This window comes from Rhinoraja longicauda, chromosome 5 (genome assembly GCF_053455715.1).
Source record: "Rhinoraja longicauda isolate Sanriku21f chromosome 5, sRhiLon1.1, whole genome shotgun sequence".
NCBI classification, from domain to species: domain Eukaryota; kingdom Metazoa; phylum Chordata; class Chondrichthyes; order Rajiformes; family Arhynchobatidae; genus Rhinoraja; species Rhinoraja longicauda.
In genome coordinates this window covers 7,807,851-7,832,567 of record NC_135957.1, presented here as the reverse complement: position 1 = coordinate 7,832,567, position 24,717 = coordinate 7,807,851, and the positions used below count along the sequence as shown (strand labels likewise).

The 24,717-nt window shown below is 43.2% G+C and overlaps 1 protein-coding gene across 2 annotated transcripts in view; it reads left to right on the top strand.

The window, feature by feature from the left end:
- wdr26a (WD repeat domain 26a) overlaps positions 1-24,717 on the top strand; it is an 82,020-nt gene that overhangs the window by 9,324 nt on the left and 47,979 nt on the right. For both annotated transcript variants that reach the window (XM_078398866.1, XM_078398865.1), the window contains exons 4-6: positions 10,394-10,530; positions 15,556-15,653; positions 17,158-17,314. In XM_078398866.1, coding sequence (XP_078254992.1) covers positions 10,394-10,530; positions 15,556-15,653; positions 17,158-17,314 — 392 coding nt within the window. The remainder of the gene's footprint in view (positions 1-10,393; positions 10,531-15,555; positions 15,654-17,157; positions 17,315-24,717) is intronic.

Sequence of the window (24,717 nt, the reverse complement as noted above, 5' to 3'; positions counted from 1 at the left end):
TCAGATAGGATATACTTGCACTGGATGTGGCAGTGAAGAAATTCACATGACTAATTGCTGAGAAAAGGGTTGTCCTAAAGGAGTTTAGAAACTTGGGTAATAACAAGGTGCGTGTTGTGATGTTTGTTAGTGGGTGTGTCTTCAATGAGGGGTTGTATTACAAGATAAGGGAGCAGCCATTTCGAGCATTAAAAAAAATGTAGAGGAATTTCTTCTTGCAGTGAATCTTTGGAATTTTCTACCGCAGAGGGTAGAGTACATCTGGGCATGAGGTAGGCATCCTGAGGTGTGCTGTGCAGCAGTGATTCTGACTCTTGCCACTGAAAGTATTTAAAGGAAAGGTAGATAATTTTTGAAATGTTGGGGAATTGAAAGTTATGTGGAACTGGAGTTCTGGAGAAGAGGAGTTATGGCTTGGGGCAGAAGGGTCATCACCTGGAATGGTGAGATAGCCTTGAAGAGCCAAGAGACATATTTTGTGAATGGGGCAGGCTGTTTAGGACTGAGATAATGAAAGGTTTCTTCATACAGGGAACCCTTGGAAGGCTATAAAGGTTATGTTATTGTGTTCAATCAAAGCAGACTGAGATTTCTGGGTATCAATTGAGGAAGGTGGGGCGGGGGAAGGAGAGGGTGCTGCACCAATGCAGAAGAGGTTTGGGCCCAACGGGTCCACTTGGTCTGGTTTATACTATTGGGTAGGGAGTATTGTGGGTTTGATCCAATCTTTGATGAGGGAATGCTGGTGTTTTTCTGATGGATAAAACAAAGGTTGTACGAAGAACATTTTCTACAATCAGGAGGCCATGGATGTTGTCTATGAAATTTGCCCATTCTCTCCAAGTCTGTGTGTTTCCTTTTAGTATGCCGTTTATCTTTCATGTTCCAAAGACTGAGTTAATTGACAAATGCAAGATAATGACAAAGAATTAAGTGTTGTTAGGCATGTGTGAGAGAATACTTTGCACTGGTACAGAAATCAAGGAGAAAGGAAAAGAGATTGCTTCGCTGGCAACTATTATGGACCTGATGTGCCAAAAGGCCTCTTGGTTCATTACAAGTATCTGAAAGGAAGGAATTTGCAGAGCTGAGGGAGAGAATGGGAAAGGAGACTTGTCAGATTGTTCCTGTATAGTGTGCATGGACTCATTGGACTGAACGTTCTATGCTGAACTCATTCTCTGGCAAGGAAGGGAAGTCATTGATGCAGCTTTATAAAACTTTGGGTAGGCCTGTGTGCATTTCTGACCACGCCATTAAAAGAAAGCTGTAGAGGCTCTGGTGTGGGTTCAGAAGTTTACCAGAATGTTTTTCCTCTGTAATACCAGAGTATTTCTCCTCTGTTTTTATCATGGAGAAAGACATGAAGACCGGAGAACTCTGGGCAGTCAATGGAAGTGTCTTGAAAGCAGTCAGTATTATGGTCAAAGAGGTGTTGAACATCATAACGTGCATGAAGGTAGACAAATTGCCTGAGCCTGATCAGATATCTCTGAAAACACTGTGGGGAGCAAGAGATGAAATTACAGGTGCCGTGGCTGAGATATGAATCGTCATTAAATACGGGTGAGGTGTTGAAAGACTGGCGGGTGGCAAATGTTGTGCCTCTATTTAAGAAGGGCTGCAAAGGAAAGCCTTGGCATTATCGGCCAGTGAGTCTAACATCTGTGGTTGGAAAGTTACCAGAGAGAATTCAGAGGGATAAGATATACAAACATTTAGATCAACTCAGGCTGATTAGGGATAGTCAGCAGGATTTTGTACGTGGGAGGTTGTGCCTCACGAATCTGTGTTTTATGAAGGTGTAACAAAAAAAATTGATGAGGGCCGAGCTGTAGATGTTGTCTATCTGGATTGGAGCAAGGCACTTGACAAGGTTCTGCACGGTAGGTTGCTCTGGAAGGTAGGTTTTAATTTTAGATATAGCATGAAAACAGGCCCTTCAGCCCTACAGGTCCACACTGACCATTTGCCCACGCACTTGTTCCATGTTGTCCCACGTTTACGTCCTATACACAAGGGCCAATTTACAGAAGTCAATTAACCTATAAACCTGCACGTGTTTGTGATGTGGGAGGAAACCCGTGTGGTTACAGGGAGAGCAGTTACCGCTGCGCCACTGTGCCACCTTGGATCGTATAGGTTCCAGAAAGATACCTTTTCCATAATAACTTTAAAATTTAAGAGTTGTGGTCAACATCTTTGAAATGTTCTCCTACCGACGCTTCCTCCCCATAATAGGTTACATTCCCAATGGTTAGTATTGGCCATCTTCTACAAGCATTTATCTATGTACTCAGTCAAAAGTCTCTCCTTGACACACCTGAAAATTTCCATTTTAAAGCCTTTTTCTTTAACGAAATCCTGATTAGAATTGAAGTTAAAATCCACTATTATTATTACCTTATTATTTTTACTTTGCCCTATTTTGTCTATATACTTCCATCTCCCACTGACTGTTGGAGACCTGTTTACATCCCCAGGAAAGTGACACCTTTTTTTGTTCTTGAGCTTTCACCAGACTCTGCAGAACCTTCTTGGATATCTTCCCTCGGTGCAGTAAAGGACTCCTGGATTAATATTGTCATGTTGCTTCTGGCAACTGTCATCATATCTCTGAGAGAACTATATCATATTTCCATGTGTTATTCACCTCCCTAGGTTCATTAGCCTTGTATGTCAGAAGCCTTGATTTAAGAGTTGTAATTCAGCCTTGCATTCCTCCCATGTGTTTGGAGACAGATTTGCATTGTTTCTTGTCCCCTAATGTACTCCTTTACCTGTGTCAAATTAGCATCATATGACGGTGTTGGATATCATATGTGTCAGTGAAATAGCAAAATGTGAGTAATTATTGATGCTGCCTGACCCGCTGAGCTACCCCAGCATTTTGTGTCTACCTTCGATTTAGTGTGACTTTCCAAACTAGCCTAAATTTCAAGAAAAAGGAAATTGCAAAATAGAGTGAACCCTAGTAGGGGATAATGTTTTACAATCTGATTTTTTTTTCCCGCCACTTTTTAATTTGCTTTGTACTCTGCAACAGAGAAATCATAAATCACTTTTTTCATTGTCAGTGATATTGAAATGGCTTCTTGATTACAAAAGTTGTCTGCTTGGAACTGTTCCACTATTTCAGATAACAGAATACTCCCTCCTTTTGAGGTGGGCTTTTAATACTTAATTGAGATTGCACATTGGAATTCTGAGCAGGGATTATATTGTGAATATTAACTTCATTTGTCTGCAGATAGATTAGGAACTGGTCAGTTTAAATACAAGGTCATTAATGTAACAATATATTTGCAGATGTGACCTAATCCAGCACTCTATTTCAATCAGCTGCTTGTTCTGCATCTTTCATTTCCACCACGTGTTCCCTCTGCTGCCTCATTCATCTCCTCAAGACATCAGCTATAATTAACAAGCAGTTATCACCTTTATTTAGAGGGCACCAGAAGATTTGTGCCACCTGGACAATCTTGTTCACCACCATCTCATGGACCCCACTTCCTTTTTTACAATCAAAAACATGCATGGCTTCTCATTTTTCCAGCTATAATGAAAGATTATTGACTTGAAGTATTAACCATTTCTCTTTCCACAGATGCTGTCTGAAGTGCTGAGTATTTCCAGCTCTTTTTCAGTTTCCAGCACAATTTATATTTAATTTATAATTTTGTCGTCTGACCTCATTATATCCTACTTTTGTGACATCTACTTGATTGAAAGCAGTTAAGAGTGAAGGAAAATGGTTCCCACTGCACTAGGTGAAAATCCTGGTGATCATTCCAGAAGAATCTGCAACTCTAGCCAAGTAATGCAATTTACGAGAGAGTATAAAAGTGTATGTGTATGTAACATTATAAGAATTTAATTTGTATAGTTACAGCCCCATCATATTTCAATTGCTCATCTAAAATTCATCAAAACTTGTGCTTTGATGGCCATTAAAATCAATTTGACTCCCAAACATCTCAGTCTGATGCAGTTAGAATTGAAAACAGAAAGGTAAGAGGAGGGAGTGTAGCTTTTCTCAGCTATTTCAATGATCTGCGAGTTTCTGCTGAAAAAGTTTGGATGAGGATAAATGGGAAAAGGTTGGAGTAGAGCACAGGTATTTACATTGGTTGGGTCAAGTAGCCTGTTCATGTGCTGTAGTCTGTTATTGCACTGTGCACAGTAAAGTCCTAATAGCAATTTGACTGGTTTTCTATTTACAGCAAAGGCTGCACTTTGAAATCAGATCATTGCTTGTGAAGCGCATTGAGATGTCCTGAGATAATAAAAGTTGCAAAATAAAATGCGTCTTGCTATTCATTATTGACCAAATACAAATTGGGAGTTGCCAAGACACGAATGTGGGTCAGCTTATGTAAAGTCACAAGATTTTTTTTTTTAATGTCCCCAGCTTATTTATTTTGTGGCGCCAGCTAGTAGAGCTGTTGCTTCAAAGTGCCAGAGACATGGATGTAATCCGGACCTCTGGTACTGTTTTTTATGGAGTTTGCATGTTCTCCTTGTGACCTTATCAGTTTCCCCTGATGCTCTGGTTTCTTTACACATCCCAAAGAAGTGCAAGGTTATAAGTAAATTGGCCACTGTGAAGTGACCCTTGTGTGTAAGTGAATGGTGTTTGAGAATTTGGTGGGTGGGTGGGAAAGAGAGAGAATAAAACAAAGTAAAATGGGATTGACGTAGGATTACTGTACAGACACTAGTGCATAAATGTTATGTTCCATATACCCTTGCGTAAGTCTGATCTAACGCAAGTCATAATCACCTTAGAACTAGGTAGAAACAAAGAACTGCAGATGCTCGTTAATACACAAAATGATACAAAGTGCAGGAGTAATTCAGCAGGTCAGGCAGCATCTCGGGAGAATATGGATGGATGACATTTCGGGTCAGGACCTTTCTTCAGACTGATTCAGTCTGCTGAGCTATTCCAGCCGCTGGTCTGCACCAGCGAGCCTTTCTTCACCGGCTGTTGCAAAGTCCGGTTGATACGGCTGTTGTGGCTCACGTTGTAGTCCCTGGCTGACAGCAGTTCCTTCAGGACACTGACAGGACACACTTGGTCACTGGGGCCCCCTCACATGAGCTGCGGCTTCTTGTCGGCCATCATTTTCTCCCCTCTCCGCTGCCAGGGCCTCCTTCTGTCATTTTGTCCACTTTACCAGCTCCCCCCCCCCCCCCCCATCACCACTTCCTCCTCCTCTCCCGGAGTTGCTGACCTGCTCCAAGGTTGACAAATTGACTGCTGACAGGAAGATGCGGCAGCTGGTGAGAGGAAGGAGCCCTGGTGACCCAGCTCATTGTTTCAGTGGCGGTGACCTGAAGAAAGCACTGTCGGCCAGGTGCTACAACTGGAGTCGCAACAGCAGCTGCGTCAATAGGACAGTGCGGCAACTGGTGAAGAAGGGCTCACCTTGTGAAAGATGTCGGTGATTCAGTCGGGAGTTGCTTTCCTCTGCCTCCCTCGTTCTCGCTTGCCTTCACAGTGTCACTGGAAGAGCAGCGAGCGTGAGGAATGCTCTTAAAGCTATGAAGCAAGCGGGAATCTCTTGCCATCCTCTCATTGCAATAACACCAGCCATTCAGGAAATTGAATCATCCTTTGTGAATTGTTTGCATAAGTGCGAGTTTACGTAACTTGTCTATTACGTAAGTCGGGGAGTGCCTGTAAATGGGTGCTTGATGGTTGGTAGGAGTCTGACCTGAAGGACCTGTTTCTATGTTATATGTCTCAGACGCTAAAGTGACAAGGCTTCTATTGAATGGAGGTGGATTATGTTAGAACACTCGTGGCTGCACCACAAATGGGCAGGCTATGAACCAGGAGTGAGAGCATAATTTATTTGAACTATTGGGGAACCAGCCAATAAAATGGCAAAACATACAACACAACACATTACTGTAGAACTTGTAATGTATTATGATGGTCAATTTGACATTTTGTGTTGACTGGCATCACATCACAACTATTGTATGAAATGTAAGGCTTTTAGCCAACAAGGTGATGAAACTAACTCAACGGGACAGGCAGCATCTCTAGAGAGAAGGAATGGGTGATGTTTTGGGTTGAGACTCTTCAGATTAGAGTCGGGAGAATGGGAAATGAGTGATATAGAACAAATGTGCATGAAAGATATTCAAAAAAGTAACAACGATAAAGGAAACGGGCCGAGGAGCTGGTGCGAGAAGAGGTGGGGGAGGGATTGGAGAGAAATGGGAATGCAGGGGTTACCTGAAGTTAGAGAAATCAATACACATACCACTGGGTTGTAAGCTGCCCAAGCAAAATATGAGATGCTGTTCCTCCAAATTGCATTTAGCCTCACTCTGACAATGGAGGAAGCCTAGGACAGAATGTTCAGTATGGGAAGGGGAATTAATGTTTGGCTACCAGGAGATCATGTATGTCCAGATGGACTGAGAGAAGGTGCCCAGTGAAACGGTCACCCACGTTACGTCTGGTCTCACTGATGTCTGGATTCTTATACACTTTAATTCCCCTTCGCCTTCCCACACTGACCTTTCTGTCCTCGGCCTTCATTGTCAGAGTGAGGCTAAATACAAATTGGAGGAACAGCATCTCATATTTTGCTTGAGCAGCTTACAACCCAGTGGTATGATTATTGATTTCTTGTAATCCCTGCAATTCCTCTCTCTCCATCCTTCCCCCACCCAAGTCGCACCAGCTTCTTGTTCTTGCCTAGCAAACAATGGCCTGTTTCCTTTATCATCATTACTTTTTTGCATATCTTTAATTCATTTGTTCTTTATCTCACTGTATTACCATCTATATCTCGAGTTTCCCTTTCCCCTGACTCTGGTCTGAAGAAGGGTCTGGACCTGAAATGTTACCCATTGCTTCTCTCCAGAGATGCTGCCTGTCCCGCTGAGTTGCTCCAACATTTTTTTGTCAATCTTTGGTTTAAACCAGCATCTGCAGTTCGTTCCTGCACAAGGGGATGAAACTGTCATACAAATAGAATTGACTGCCAACTTTACAGAAATTTAAATATTCACTGTAAGTTAAAAAACAGTAGACATCTCGGCTTGTTTATATCCTGTCAACTCAACCCTGTAAACCTCAGTGAGATCACTTTTTCTACTTCCAAATCTTGATCTCTCTTCGGGAAACCCTGTCATCCAAGAAATCAATGTAATTAATCTACGACATCCTTTGAAGTAGGAATAATGTTCTAAATGAAGTGTTACTGAAGACCTTTATCTATAGGAAACAGTCTTAGGTATTCCAAAGATTTAAAGACAGGTATATTACACACAGCTTGCTCTACCTGTATGCCTTCCGAATCTCAAATGAGCACATAAAAACCCTCAACTAACATTTAATAGTTACTCACTTTTGAAAAAATATCTATTCTTCCTACTAGTGCTTAAACTTGCACTTTTCCCATATTCCATATTGTCCACCTGCTTAATCTATCGACATAGTTTTGTAGACTCTCTGTTGTTGCCTCAATTCCACCAAGCTACACTACATAAGCAAAACTACACTAGATCTATATCATTAATCTAAATGGAATAGCAGAGCAGAGTTCAAATCTCTGGCATGCTATTAGTTATAGCTTGCCACGTTAAAAAGCACCAATTTAACTCATCCTGTCCTTTATTTCAAGTCTGCTAATATATATATATTTTTCTTATGCTGCTTTTCCTTTTATGTGATAAATTCATGACTTTGGATAGCTGCATTCAATAGTTCCCCATTATCTGTTTTACTGGTCCTATTAAATATTTTTTAATTCCCCAACACTGACTCCCTAGTCATTATAACCTTGCAGGTTATCTGTAACCAGATAGTTAATGATGGATTTTAACTCTTCACTTGTTCATTTTTTTTAAAGGCAGGCATACTGATTTATTACCTATTTCCTGTCTTTTGAATAGTGGTAGAATTTGTCAGCTGTTGGTCTCAAGCCTTTTCACTGCTTTATTTTTGAACATTCCAAGGAACAGCACAGGACCTTTGGCCCACAGTGTCCATGCTGAACATGATGCCAAGCTAAACTACTCTCTGCCTGCACATGATCCATTTCCTGCATTTCCATCTGCCTGTTCAAAAGCCTCTCAAATGTCACGAACATTGTGTTTCCACCATCACTGGCAATGCGTTCCAGGTACCCACCACTCTGTTTAAAAAATAACTCTGCCACATTACCCTTAAAGCTATACTCTCTGGTATTTGACATTTCCACCACTAAAAAAAGTTTCTAGTTGTCCACCCTATCTATGGCCCTCATAATTTTCTATCAGTTCTCTTAGCCACTGACAAAACATTCTGTTTGTCCACCTTCTCCTTATAGCTAATACCTCCTAATCAAGGCTGCATTCTGGTAAACCTCTTCTGCACTCTCCAAAACCGCCACATCCCTAAAATGGGATGATCAGAACTGTACACAATACTCCAAATGTAGCCTAACCAAAGTTCTAGAAAGCTGCAACATGATTTCCTGACGCTTGCACTCAATGTCCTAACCAATGTTGGCACGCACACCATATGTCTTTACCACTCTATCTACTTGAGTTGCTACTTTCAGGGAGCTATGTACTGGAGCCCAAGACCCCTCTGCACACCAATGATGTTCAGAGTCTTGCCATTAGCTGTGTAGTTTTTCCTTGCATTTGACCTCCCAAAGTGTAACAAACAGCTCACATTTGCTCGGTTTTTACTCCAGGCATTTCTCTGACCATTTCTGTAGCTCATAGTCATACGGTGTGGAAACAGGCCCTTTGGCCTAATTTGCCCACTTCCCCCAACATGCCTCATCTATGCTAGTCCCAGCTTGGCTGCATTTGGCCCATATCCATCTAAACATCCTAGCCATGCACCTGTCCAAATGTCTTGTAAATCTATATCCCGCTGTATATTTTGACATCCTCACTACACAACTCCATCAATTTTGCTGATCCTTGCGGAACTGCACTAGTCACAGGTGTCCCGTCAGAATAAAGTCCACCACAACACTTTGTCATCCATAAGTAAACCAGTTCTGAATCCAAATGACCATGGCTCCCATACATCTATGGTAAATTTATTTAATTCATTGGATTCCAATTCATATGCTTTGGTTGAAAAACACAGATGCTAAAAATCTTAAATAACAAAATGTGAGTAATATTTTACATGTCAGGCAGCATCTGTAGAGAGATAAATAGTTTACGTATTAGATCAATAAGCAATAACAAGATGAAAGTGAACCAACAATTGAATGTTTCTGAGATTTCTACACTTCACCTTCAGGTCTTTCACATTGATACAACAGCCAAGAAATCATCATTGCCTCTACTTCCTAGTGAGACTGAAGTAATTCAGCATGACTCCAATGACTCTTTCAAACTTCTTTATATGCATCATAGAAAGCATACTGACAGGTTGCATCACAGCTTGGTTGGGAATAATTCAGCCCAAGACCGCAACACATTGCAGAGAGTTGTGGATGTAGCCTAGTCCACCACACAGACCAGACTTCCCACTATTGACTCCATCTACACTTCACTCTGCCTCAGAAAAGCAGTCGAAATAATTAAAGACTTGGGCCACCCAGTCATTCCTCCTTCACTTTGCTCCTGTCTGGCAGAAGGGCAGAAGCTTGAATGCACAACCATCATGCTTGAATGCAAACTCAGGAACAGCTTCTTTCCCTCCGTTATCAGACCACTAAACGGTCCTTCCATAAGCTAGGGTACTGTCCGATTCACCTGTACCCCACTGTAGACATTGGACTTTGTCTATGGAACTAAAGCGCTACAATGCTGAGAACTATATTCTGCACTCTGTATCTTTCACTTTGCCCTATCCAGTGTACTCGAATTTGACTTTATTGTATATATGTACAATCTGATCTGTTTGGATAGCATGCAAAACAAAGCTTTTCACTGTGTCTCAGGACATGTGTCAATAATAAACCTAAACCCTAATAAAAACATAATGAAAAAATTGAAGTGCACAAGAATCATGATCTTCAGGACTTGCAACCCTGAGAAATGGCATCAAATCTGATCATAGGTGCTTTCAATGTGAAATTTTCATGGTTTTCTTGTGACAATCTGGGTTTCCTCAGGGACCTTACATTGCAAAAATATGCTGGCTATTAGGTTACCTTGCTTCTGTAAATTGCCTGCACTCAGGAGGAGAATCAAGAAGTTGTTAGGCATTTATGAGAGAATAGGTTACAGAGGAGAGAGGAAGGTGAATTAGAAGCTCAGAGAGCCTACGTATACTTGAATGGGCCAAATGGATATCTTCTATGTTGTAAAGAAACATAATATGTAAATCAAAATTCACTCATTTCAATTTGCAGTGGTAAATTGTGAACTATCTGATCATTATTTTTTCATGTCAAATATCTTTTCCTTCCAGAAAATGAAATTCTTATTGCTGCAGCAGAAGTACTTGGAATATCTGGAAGATGGCAAGGTTCTGGAAGCCCTTCAGGTCCTGCGTTGTGAACTGACTCCTTTGAAGTACAACACAGAGAGAATACACATCTTAAGTGGGTATGTAGGAGAATCGAGCAGAGAATTTTCACATGCAGATGTGAAAAGTTCCCAGCAAAACCTTTTTGACATATGTGCATTTGGATGCTTTGGAATAGTTTTACACCAGATGGGTAATTTGTGGTGCTCTGTGTTCTGTTTTGGTTGGTATAAATGATATTGGTGCCAGTGACAAATTTTATATGCTGGCTCATTGAACTATAGTGAATTGTTAGTGGCATCCCGATGGCTTCTAAAAACAATTTACATCCTTGTATTTTATGCTTTCAATTCCATCCTCAGATTCTTCATTACTTTCATTACTTCGAATATAAAGAACAATAGATTGGTGAATTTTTCTATTTTTCTGATTATCGTAGAAAGTTAGTGAAACTGAAACATAAGTTTGTTATTTTTAATCAATTCAGCCAACGTGTATTTTAATGTTTTGCTAAATTTGATTGAATATTTTGAGGAAGTAGTAAGTAGTCATTTTGGATTTTGACAAGATCTCAAATGAAAAGCAAGTCAAAAAGAAAAGGTTCAGGTGATCCAAGGTAGAGTGAATAGGAAAAGATCTAATTCCTTGGCAGAGATATCAAAGGATATAGATTTGAATTTATCAGTTGAGTTATTTGAGGAGTAATGAGAAAATATTTTTTCACCCAGTGGTTCTGGAGCTCACTGCCTGAGAGGGTGATAAGAATGGAAATCCTCATCACATTTAGTTTAGTTTAGATACGGCGCGGAAACAGGCCCTTCGGCCCATCGAGTCCATACCGACCAACGATTTCTGCAGATTAATGCTACATGAACTAAGGACAATTTACATTTATACCAAATCAGTTAACCTACAAACCTGTACATCTTTGGAGTGTGGGAGGAAACCAAAGATCTCAGTGAAGGTCATGGGGAGAACGTACAAACTCCGTACAGGCAAGCACCCATATAGTCAGGATCGAACCCGGGGCTCTGGCACTATTCAAAAGTACTTGATATGCAATGTTACAGAGCTAGTGCTGGAAAATGAGGTTCGGCGGTCTATTTTTCAACTGTCACGGACATATTGATCTTGTTTTCTCATATATTTTCTATGTTTAAGCTGAGTGATTATCAAATTTGAGGTGGTGGTAGAAGAGGTTAAAAAAAGAAAAGAAAACTTCCTTAAGATGCTTCAAGATGAATCTAAAAATAGTCCTCAAGTGAGAAACTGCTTGGGATACGAGCCTTTATGCACTCAGATATCTGAGGAAAAAAACAAGACAATTGTGCAAAAATATAATTAAGAAACAAAAACAAGTTTGTAGCAGTCCAAGTGGTGGTCTGTGGTGTTCTGTTGTTACGGTATGATTAGAGTGTTGTGCAGGTTGGTTCAAGGACCTGGTATTTACGAGAAAATTAGTTGCTTCTGAACCTGATGGTGTGTGGTTTTAGGCTACTGTACTTCTTGCTCGAAGGTAGCAGCGAGAAGAGGGAATGGCCTAGTTGGTGGGGATCCTTGATGATTTATGCCACCTTTTTGAAACCACCTCAGGCAAATGCTTTAGATGAAAGGGAGGGCTGTATCATTTCCGGGCTGAGTCTACCACCCTCTGTGGTCTCTTCTGTTACTGCCTATTGGAAATACTGTACCAGGCCATGATACAACCAGTCAAGATGCTTTCTGCAGTATATCTAAATGTTTGTGAAATATTTGGTGACATAGAGTCGTATGGCACGCAAACAGGCCCTTCAGCCCAACTCGTCCATGCCCCAAGATGCCCCATCGAAGCTAGTCCCATTTGTCTGCATTTGACCCATATTCCTCTCAACTTTTCCAATCTATGTATCTGTCTAAGTGTCTTATAAATATTATTATTGTACCTGCCTCAACTATTTCCTCTGGCACCTCATTCCATATATGCAGCACCTCAGAGTGAAAAAATTGCAGTCTGAAGAAGGGTCCCGACCCAAATCTTTGCCTACCATGTTTTCCAGAGATGCTGCCTGACCCGCTAAGTTACTCTAGCACGTTGTGTCTTTTTTGTAAACCAGCATCTGCAGTTTTTGGTGTCCGATAAAGGTGTTCCTCGGGTTGCTGTTAAATCTTTTCCCTCTCACCTTAAACATATGTTCTCTGGTTCTTGATTCCTCTACCCTGGCTAAAAGACTGTGCATTCACGCTATCAGTATCTCTCATGATTTATACACCCCCAATCAGATCATCCCTTAGCTTCCTGCACTCCAAGTAATAATGTCCTAGCTTGCCCAATCTCTCCCCATAGCTCACGGCCTTGAATCCTGGTAACATCCTCGTAAATCTTCTCTGCACTCTTTCCAATTTAATGACATGCCGAATCTCTTCAAACTTTTAAGAAAGTAGAGTCATAATTCTCCTTCTTTGTGATCTATGCGCTGGGCCCAGGACAGATCACCCAAGATGTTAATGCCCTGGAATTTGTCCCTAATTCTCTCCGCCGCCAACTCACCAATGAAAACTGCCAGACCCCAGTCCGTACGGGTCGGCAGCAACACATCGGACACCATCACGCTGAGTACGGGTGCCCCACAAGGATGTGTGCTAAGCCCCCTGCTCTTCACCTTGCTGACCCACGACTGCACACCCACCTACAGCTCCAACCACTTCGTCAAGTTTGCGGATGACACAACAGTGGTGGGTCTCATCAGCAACAACGACGAGACCCACTACAGGAAGGAGGTGGACCAGCTGGCCGCGTGGTGCACAGACAACAATCTCTTCCTGAATGTGGAGAAAACAAAGGAGATTGTTGTCGACTTCAGGAGAACGCACACCCAACACCCCCACCCACTGACCATCAATGGTGCTGCTGTGGAGCAGGTGAGCAGCACCAAATTCCTGGGGGTGAACATCACCGAGGATCTCTCCTGGAGCAACAACATCACGTCCATCGCCAAGAAAGCCCAGCAGCGCCTCTACTTCCTCCGCAAACTGAAGAGAGCGGGAGCCCCCACACCCATCATGTACACTTTTTACCGAGGCGCCATCGAGAGCATCCTCAGCAGCTGCATCACTGTGTGGTTCGGAAGCTGCACAGCCTCCAGGCGCAAGACCCGGCAGCGCATAGTGAACACTGCTGAGAGGATCACTGGCGCCTCACTCCCAACACTCCTGGTCCTTTACACCACCCGCCTCACCCGCAAAGCATTGAGCATTGTGGGTGACCCCTTCCACCCCTCCAACAGCCTCTTCACCCTCCTGCCTTCAGGGAGAAGGTTTCGCAGCCTGAGGTCAAGCACCACCCGACTAAAGAACAGTTTTTTCCACCAGGCTGTCAGGATGCTGAACTCTCTCCCCTCCCTTCCTCCTCTCTCCCCTGCCCCTATTGGACCTGGACTTTAACACCCCACACACACGCACATCCAGCACCAGACACTTTTTAAATTTTATTTTTTTTAACGCATTTGAAGTGACTATATTTTATATTTTATGTTGATTGTTGTTTGCTGTGCCTTTTTAATTTTTACTTAGTTTTATGCACTTTGTTCCTCGGGATTGTGGGAAACGGTATTTCGATTTTCTGTCTGTGTAAACTGGCTGAGGATTGACAATAAAATTGACTTTGACTTTGACTTTGAAGTGCGATCTACTAACCCTTTCTAAAGTCAACAATTAGTTTCTTGGTCGTAGAGTCGGAGGGTCTGAAGAAGGGTCTCGACCCGAAATGTCACCCATCCCTTCTATCCAGAGATGCTGCCTGTTCCGCTGAGTTACTCCATCATTTTGTGTCTATAATTAGTTCCTTGGTCTTTGATATTGAGCAGGAGTTGTTCTGGAACCAATCAACCAGATGTTCTATCTCTCTCCAGTACAGTGACTCATCAACACCCATGATTCAGCAAACAGCAATAGTGTCGTCGCCAAATTTATAGATGGCACTGGAGGTGTGCCTCGCCTCACAGTCACGGGTTTAAAGAGAGCAGAACAGGAAGCAAGCATGCAGCCTTGAGCTGCACCTGTGTTGATGGTCAATGAGAAAGAGATGTTGTTACCAAGCTGCACTGGTTGAGGTCTGCTGATGAAGAAGTCAAGGATGCAGTTGCAAAGGGAGGTACAGATCTCCAGGTCTTGGAGATTGATGAAGAGTTTGGAGGGGTAGATAGTGTTGAACACCAAGCTGTAGTCAATGATTAGTAGCCTAACATGTGTTCCTGTTATCCAGATGGTGCAGAGCAGAGTGGCGAGCCAGTGAGATAGCATCTGTTTTTGGCCTGTTTTGGCAATAGGCTAATTTAAGTCAGTCCAGGTCATTTCTGAATGAGAGTTGATATGTGCCATTCCAACCTCAAATCACTTCATTACAGTGGATGCAAGTGCTAAAGGAATCATTGAGGCAGGTCATCATGCCTGGCTCCAATATGATAGATGCTATTTTGAAACAGGTGGGAACCTCAGAAAGTAGAAGTGAGAATTTGAAGATGTCCTTGAATATCTAATCATTCAGCCTACACATGCGTAGAGGCTTCTGGGTATGGTTTAAAAGTTAGCTTACTCTCACTGCTCCATAGTTTTCTGCAATTTATCTTAAAATGGCCAATGCCTGATGTCTGTCCGTGTTTTTGACTTTGACATTTGTACAAGCAAATAAACAAATGTATTGATTTTTGTTCTTTCCCTTATAACCCTTTCAAATGAAAGTAGGGTCTGTACTGAGCCACTGCTTAATTGGTTGATATCCATAATACAAATTCAAAATTATTCTCCTTGAGTGAAGACTGCAGGTGTAATTGGGGCTTCCTGTTAAGCCTGTAGGTAAGTATATAGGCTGATTTTGCAAAATCCATTCCATTAGGTAATAAAAATGTATGTATATCGTCTGGGGTCGTGATGAAAGCCAAATATACTACCTGTTTCTAGATCAAATACATTATTGATACGTATATCAGAGTGCTGCTAGTACTCAGAGAAACTTCATTTCTCAGTTTAACAGATATAAGTAGAATTCAATTTTAATTGGATTTTATGTGGAGTTCTTTTATTCTGCCAATTGTAATATAACTGCTGAAATATGATTTCTAATTGTACAGGTATCTCATGTGCAGCCATACAGATGACCTGAGGGCAAAGGCAGAGTGGGAAGGAAAAGGGACGGTTTCACGATCAAAGTTACTGGACAAACTTCAGAGTAAGTTCAATCTATCTTAAAACAAAAAAGGAGTAACTCAGCAGATCAAGTAGCATCTGCAGAAGGAATGGATGTAGTAATTTGGAACAGGATCCTTCATCAGACATTGAAGGAGGAAGAGAGTAGGAAAAGAGGTGGAGGCAGGTAAAACCTGACAAGTGATAGGTGGATGCAAGTGTGGGGGGGATGATTGGCAGAAAGGCTAGAGATGAAAAGGAGACAATAGGGTGTCAAATAAGGAGAGAAGAGTAAAATGTAAAGCTTGAGAGAGGTATATAGGTGAAAGGGGGGGAAGAGAAGCAGGATAGTGGGTGAAATGGGAGGTCATAGAATCATAGTCATACAGCATGGAAACAGGCCCTGCAAACCAGCTTGCCCATGCCGACCAAGGTGCCCCATCTATACGTCCCAGCTGCCTCAGTTCGGCCTATATATCTCTAAATCTTTCCTATCCAAGGTGTTATTTAAAAATGGAGAATTCAGTGTTCATACTGTTGGGTTGTAAACTACTCAAGCGTAATATAAGAAGCTGTTCCTCGTGTGTGTGTGGCCTCACTGTGGTAGTGGAGGAGGTCTAGGGCAGAAACGGGAAGGGATATTAAATAGGTGATCCAGCAAGACTTGGCAGAGTGCACACAAGTGTTCAGTGAAATGGTAGCCTCGTCTACACTTGGTCTCGCCGATGTAAAGGAGACCACATCAGGAGGACTGATACAATAGATGAGGATAGAGGAGGTGAATGTGAACCTCTGTCTCGCCTGGAAGGGCTGGTGGGATCCTTGGATGGAGGTGCAGGGACAGGTGTTGCATTCTGGTTGTCGGGGAAAGTACCTGGGAACGGGGCAATTTGGATAGTGTACAAGCAGTTTCAGTGGAAAGTGACAAGTGACCCAAGGAGTTGCAGAGAGAGCAGTCTTGGGATGAGATGGAGAAATTGAACTTAGGGGAGGAGGCCAATTAGTTCCCCTCAACTAACACTCTCTTCCTGTCCTCGCCCTTAATAACTTCTATTTTGACTCCTCTCATTTTTTTCAAGTCGGAGGTATAGATGTGGGCACTCACATGGGCTCCAGCTATGCCTGTTTTTTTTGTTGATTTAGGCGACAAATGTATACCAGCACCATTTCCCAATCTTTCTCTGCTGCATCAATGACTGCATCAGGGCTATCTCTTGCACTTGTACAGATTTCATCAACTTTACCATTAACTTCAACCCTGCCTTCAAATTCACTTGGACTTTCTCTGACACCTCTCCGTCATTTCTAAATCTCTCTTTCTTCATCGCCGGGTACAGACTATCAACTGATATCTACTACAAACCCATCATCTCCCACAGATATCTAGACTACACCTCCTCCCACCCTGCCTCTTGCAAATTAGCCATCCACTTTATAGTTGTGTGCCTCAGCTTTGTCATTACCAATTTTTTTTTTTTGGGGGGGGGGCTATTTTACTCATCAAACAAAGTTAAATTAATTTTTACTTTTGTCTTTTGTTTTCCCAGTGTACCTATCCCCATCAGTAATGCTACCTCCACGACGCTTACAGACTTTACTGCGCCAAGCTGTGGAACTGCAGCGGGACAGGTGCCTTTATCACAATACTAAGCTGGACGGAAATCTAGATTCAATGTCTCTGCTCATAGATCATGTTTGCAGTAGGTAAGGAATTTCTTAGAATTAGGTAAGGATTAACCATTGCATGCTGGTTTTAAATAGAACTTTATTGTCAAACAATTTGAATATAGTCCTTTACTCTGACTAACTAGTGTAGAAAAGAATAGCACTGTTTTGTGTTGCCACCTGATCATGTTCCTCATTGTAGTCACAGTTGAATAGAAACATAGAAAATAGGTGCAGGAGTAGGCCATTCGGCCCTTCGAGCCTGCACCGCCATTCAATATGATCATGGCTGATCATCCAACTCAGTATCCCGTACCTGCCTTCTCTCCATACCCCCTGATCCATTTAGCCACAAGGGCCACATCTAACTCCCTCTTAAATATAGCCAATGAACTGGCCTCAACTACCTTCTGTGGCAGAGAATTCCACAGATTCACCACTCTCTGTGTGAAAAAAAACTTTCTCATCTCGGTCCTAAAAGACCTCCCCCTTAACCTTAAACTGTGACCCCTTGTTCTGGACGTCCCCAACATCGGGAACAATCTTCCTGCATCTAGCCTGTCCAACCCCTTAAGAATTTTGTAAGTTTCTATAAGATCCCCCCTCAATCTTTTAAATTCCAGCGAGTACAAGCCGAGTCTATCCAGTCTTTCGTTATATGAATGAGGTATATCAAATATAACACGGTCATTAGGTGGAGTTTCTTGAATGTCATAGAGTTGTACAACATTAGAAACTGCCCCTTCAGCTCACCACGCCCATGCTGGCCATTATACCTGTCTATACTAATCCCACTTACCTGCATCAATTCCATATCCATTTATGCCTTGCTCATTCAAGTTTGTTGGTGTAAATATGACCAACGATCTGTCGTGGACCAACCATATTGAAGCAACAGCGAAGACGGCGCACCAACACTTCTGCTTCCTCAGGAGATTGAGGAAATTTGGCATTTTCCAGTGACTTACAAACTTCTACAAATTCACCATAGAATGTATACTGCCGGATTGCATCACAACCTGGTTTGGAAACAGCTCTGTCCCAGACCGGAAAAAATTGCAGAGTTGTGTATATAGCCCACTCCATTACACAGACCAGACTCTTACCATTGACCCCATCTCCACTTCACACTGCCTCTGAAAAGCAGCCAACATAATCATTCCTCCTCCTTCCCGCTCCTGTCGGGCAGAAGATACAGAAGCTTGAAAATATGCACTATCAGACTTAGGATCAGCTTCTTCCCCTCTGTTATCAGGCTTCTGAATGTTCCTTCCAGAAGCTACGGTAGTCCAATTCACCTCTATCCCATTGTGGACATTGGACTTTATCTCTGGAAATGGTGTGCTACAATACCTATGTTCTGTATCTTTCTCTTTCCCTTCCCCCCTCCCTCCCACAGTCTGTTGCACCCGGGGCACGTCACTCTGTTTCTCCCCCCACAGTCTTGTCACACCCAGGCACCCCACTCTATCCCCCACTCCCACAGTCTTTCACATCCGGACACCCCACTCTGTCGTCCCTCCACCCCCACAGTCTGTCACACCCAGGCACCCCACTCTGTCATCCTTCCACCTCCCCCTACAGTCTGTCACACCCAGGCACCCCATTTGGTCCCCCCACCCCAACAGTCTCACACCCGGGGCTCTGTCCACCCCCACAGATTGATTGGCTGACTGATGGATTGCATTGACAGGCCAGATTGATGGATTGACAGGTCAGGTTGCTGGAAGGAGGGAATGATTGGGGGGGGGGGGGCTGATGGATCGGTTGGGGCAGGGGACTACTGGACCAACGGGGGATGCAGGGAGCTGATGGAAGAACGGGAAGGACTGATGGATCGACAGGGGGGCTGATGGAAGGAGTGAGATTTGATGGATGACATGTTGACTTGATGGATTGACAGGCTGATTTGATTGGCGAGTCAGGTGAGGTTGATGAATCGAGTTGATGCATGGAGCGAGAGGAAGAAACAAGTTGGATTAATTTAGATTGGATTTGTTTTGATTGGATTGGTGGATGGGTCAGGTTGATGGAAGGAGCGATGGTGGGTGGGAAGGAGCAAGAGAGCGATTTGGATGGGGTGCAGGTAGTTTCAGTAGTACGTGACGAGTGAGCCAAGGAGTCGCAGGCAAGTGGAAGGTATTTCATCATATTCCTGACTTGAGCCTTGTTGATGGTTGAGAGACTTTAGGAAGTTAGGAAATTAGTTATTTGTAGCAGGGTGCAAAAGGGTGCACAGGGCGTTGACCATGGCATCAAGCACAGTCCTGACGGGCACCAATTGTTGAGGGTCAGGGTGAAAGAAATGTTATTGATTTAGTTTAGAAACAGGCATTTCGGCCTTTTGAGTCCATGTTTACCATCAATCCCCTTTTCACAATAGTTCTGGTGATCCCACTTTTTCATCCACTTTCTACACACTTGGGGCAATTTACAGCAGCCAATTAATCTACAAACCCGCACGTCTTTGGGATGTGGGTGGAAATTGGAGTACCTGGAGGGAGCCCATGCGGTTACAGGGAGAATGTGCAAACTCCACACAGACAGCACCCAAGGTTAGGATCGAACCCAGGTCTTTGGCGCAGTGAGGCAGTCGCTCTACCACTTGCACCACTAAGCCGCCCTTGCACTATTGTGCTGCCCTAGTAACTAATTCTATCGACTGAGGTCTGCCAGTCAAGTCAGTTGCAGATGGAACCTCCAAGGCCCAGGTCCAGAGGTTTTGAGATTAGCTTTTTCAGTCATATGGTATTGGAGGCTGAGCTGTGATCAACAAGTAGCATTCTGACATAAACATAGCACAAAAAGTAAGGAAATTTGTGTTTGGTAGATTATTTTTTTGTTGTAACAATGCTTCTTGGCAATAAATCTTATACCGTTGGAAAGCCTGTTTATTTCCCTTTTAAATGGTGCCACATTTGTAAGGAACATGCATTTGTGGGATGAGCAGCAGAGCTGAGTATATGGGTTGCGCCCATGAAAAATTTGCCAAATCTTCTCTGCCAATGCCAAACAGCTTATTCTGCTGTTGCTATTGACTCTTGTTTTGAGCTTCTGGTACCCCCAGGTGCTGACAATCAGGTGCTGACAACCAAGTGTCTGCTCCAAGAATCGGCATGCCACGTTTGACTGATCTGGATAGGGCCCGTGCGATAGGGCAACTTCAAGCTGGTGTTCCGCAAAACCAAGTTGCGGCATTATTTGGAGTGAGCCCTAGTACCATCTCCAAAGTGAAGGCCAAGTTCCATATAACGGGGGATGTCAGAGACAGGCCGCGAAGTGGGCGTCCCAAGAAGACGACACCCGAAGAAGACCGTTTCCTCACCCTGTCAGCACTTAGGAACCGTAGGCTGTCTTCTACAGATTTGCAGTCAAGGTTTGCAGGACGATATGGCCGACGGCTCTCTGCCCAGACAATTCGGAACAGACTGCACGCAGCCGATCTCCGGTCTCATAGGGCTGCCAGGAGGCCTGCCATGACTGCCCTTCACCGTCAGGCCCGTTTGCGCTGGTGTCAGCAACACGTGCACTGGAACCTGAACATGTGGAGGAACGTTATGTTCAGCGATGAGTCCAGATTCTGCCTACGGCAGTTGGATCATAGGGTGAAAGTGTGGAGAAGACGCGGAGAACGCTATGCTGATTGCTGCACCGATAGAGTAACATCTTTTGGTGGAGGCAGTGTGATGGTGTGGGGCGGCATCTCCCTCACTGGAAAAACGAGGCTTGTCATCATTGGAGGCAATCTCAATGCAGAGAGATATCGAGATGAGATTCTGCAACCAGTGGCAATCCCATATCTCCACAGTCTGGGACCGAACTCTATCCTCCAAGATGACAATACTCGCCCCCACAGAGCAGGGTTTCTCAGAGACTACCTCCAGAATTTGGGAGTGGAGAGGATGGAATGGCCTGCCAGCAGTCCTGACCTCAACCCCATTGAACACTTGTGGGATCAGCTTGGGCGTGCTGTTCGTGCCAGAGTGACCAACACAACCACGTTGGCTGACTTGCGACAAATGCTGGTTGAAGAATGGGATGCCATCCCACAACAGTGTGTGACCAGGCTGGTGAACAGCATGAGGAGGAGGTGCCAGGCTGTTGTGGCTGTGTATGGTTCTTCCACACGCTACTGAGGCTCCTGTTTATTAAATGAATAAATTGTTAAATTGCCAATATGTCTTGTTTCTTCAGACTTCAATCATCCAATCCACCAAACAACACCGAACAAGAGTCAATGGCAGAATAAGCTGTTTGGCATTGGCAGAGAAGATTTGGCAGATTTTTCATGGGCGTAACCCACATACTCAGCTCTGCTGCTCATCCCACAAATGCATGTTCCTTACAAATGTGGCACCATTTAAAAGGGAAATAAACAGGCTTTCCAACGGTATAAGATTTATTGCCAAGAAGCATTGTTACAACAAAGAAATAATCTACCAAACACAAATTTCCTTACTTTTTGTGCTATGTTTAGATATTCTTAAGGTCACCTTGACCTGGGGCTTTACAGTGCAAGAGAGATGATGTCCCGTGTAGACCTATCTTTCTTGTACATGAATTGTAGGGGGGTCTAGATTGTCTGAACGACTGGCGTAAATGTGGGCTATTACCAAACTTTCAAAGCACTTCATTATAGTTGATATTAGAGCTACTGGATGATAGTCATTGAGATAAGTCACTTTATTTTACTTTGGGACCAGAAAGAGGGAGGTTTCCTTGAAGCAGGTGAGGACAGAAGACTTTTCAAGTGAGAGGTTGAAAATGTCGGTGAAGACTGTGGCCATTTGATAATGGAGTGAATTTCAGAACCCGTCCAAGGACTTGCAGGTATTGTAATATTAAAGACAGCAATTCCCTGAGATACTCAGCAAGTCAGGCAGCATTTGTGGAATGAATATTTCAGGTCAATGAACTTTCGTCAGAATCCATTCTGAATTGGAGTGTTGACATTGTTTTTTAATGAGACTAGAGTGTTGTCAGTGTTTTTTTTAAATGGGATTGGAGTATTTGTTAGTGTTTCGTGATGGAATTGGAGTGTTGTCGTTGTTTCATAATAGGATCAGTTTGAGGTGGCCCAGATTTCTTACACTAATATGTGCCTATCTAATTAATGAAGAAAAGTGATAGCTCCAGTTTATTACCAGTACTTGCGTTGTCTTTATCTATGTTTTACTCTTATTTTGTTCTTTTCAGCTAATTAAAATTGAATTACAAGACTAAAGAAAGGCAATATTTTGCAGATGCTGATTAGCTCCATTTGAATTATTTATGCATGTATAGTTGTCTACATGGACTTGATAGTAAGGCATTTGACAAGGTCCCTCGTGGTAGGCAGACCCAGATGCATGAGATCCATGGTGATGTGCTAGATTGGATTCAAAATTGTCTTGACCATCGGGGACAGAGGATAGTGATTGAAAGATGTTATTGTGACTAGGGATTTCTGCCCAGTGTTCTTCCTTAGAGATCATTGCTGGGATCTCTGCCATTTATGAAATGACTTGGGCGAAAATGGGCTGAATAGATATAGAGAACCGTAGAAAATTTGTTATGCCCTCTACAATTTAGTCTAAATCGTTAATTTATATTACAAATAGCAAGAGATTGTGCAAGAAAATCTTGTGGAACTCCACTGATAACAGTTCTGATGGCAAAACATTCATTCATTGCAAGCAGCACGACGGGATCAAATATAACAGTTCTAAACATGCATGGATAAAAAAACCTCAGCACAAACCAGTACTGCAAATGACAAACTGCCAGTCCATTTAAATGGATTAGAATCTACCAGTGGCAACGGATTACTAATTACAAGGGAACACCCATTGGCAGGGGAATCCTGACCTCATGGAGGATCACACCAATAAGGAATACAGTGCCCAGAAACTCAGAGGAAGCCTCCATTGTGCTCGGAAATGTTCTCGATCGAAGCACACAGGATTACGACACCCTCTCCTCCGTATCATCCTGCTGGCCAATGTACAGTCCCTGAGAATTTAGGGACAAGGCTGTTTTACCAAAAGGAGACGAGGGAATGCTAAAACATGGCTCACCACCAGCTTCCTGGACTCTGCTCTCCAGCCCAAAGGTTTTTCCATTCATTGCATGGACCTAACAGAGGCATGAGGTGGAGGGAGAGTCAGAAGCGTCTGCCTCATGATAAACCTTTTGTGATGCTCAGACATAGCGGTCCTGTCCAACTCATGCACTCTGCACTAGAACACCTTAGCAGTGAAGTGCTGTCCCTTTTACCCCTTGAGGGAATTCACCCCCATCATCATGAACCACACCCCAGGCAAATGTTCATCTAGCACTGGAGGAGCTGCATGCCATTGTCAAGCATATCCCGACGCCTTTTCGATTGTTGCCGGAGGCTTCAACAGGCCAGTTTCAAGAAGTTACTTCCATAAACTCACTTACAAACCAGCATGTGTTCTTCAGCAGCAAAGGATCAGATGCCCTCCACGCTCAAAGTTGTCTATGGCTTCATCCCTCACCTTCACTTGAGGAAATCAGACCTCCTGGCTGTGCTCCTTCTTCCTGCAAATGGGCAGCTACTGAAGAGTGCCTCTCCGGCGATGGGGACAGCAAAGTGCTTGCTGGTCTGACAAGATAGAGGAACAACACTGAAATTGCTTGGAGTTGATAGACTAAGCAATGTTCAAGTTCTTGGCAGCGGACCTGAATGAATACACCATGGCTGCTAAAGATTTCATAAGGCAATGTGTGGAGGAATGTGCTTCCATCGAAACCATCCGAGTGTTCCCCAACCATAAGCCTTGGATAGACCAAAAGGTCCACCATCTTCTGAGGACCAGTTCTCAGGCATTGAAGTCTGGTGATGCAAATTCATACAGGAAGTCCAAGTACACCTCTAAGGCCATCAAAAAGGTTAAGAGACACTTTCGCTCTAAATTTCGTCTTGCATGCCATCACTTCCTACAAGGTGAAACCAAATGAAATCTAATGAACAATGAGTTCATTATAATGCAAAAGATGGACCGTAGTGTTCCGTTTTGAGGTAGAATTCGGATTGTAAATTGATTCAAGCTGTAGGAAAGTGGTTTTCCCAATCCTGGAGATATGCGACTTCAAGTGTATGTACCTCTTGTCTGATGGAAACAGTGAGAAGAGGGCATGCCCTATATGGTGGTGATAGATCAAGGATCACCACCATATAGGGCATTCCCTCTTCACCAGAGCATTAGAAGCATTAGATGGATGAGTGGACTATGCCCATGATGTGCTGGATTGAGTCCACCACTCTCTGCAGCCTTTTGCATTCCTTGGAATTGCCATAATAGGCCATGATGCAACCAGTCAGGATACTTTCTACATTACATCTGTAAAAGTTTGTCATTTAGAGACACTCCAGATCTCTTTAAACTGTTTAGTTTAGTTTATTCCTGTCACGTGTACTAAGGTACAGTGAAAAGCTT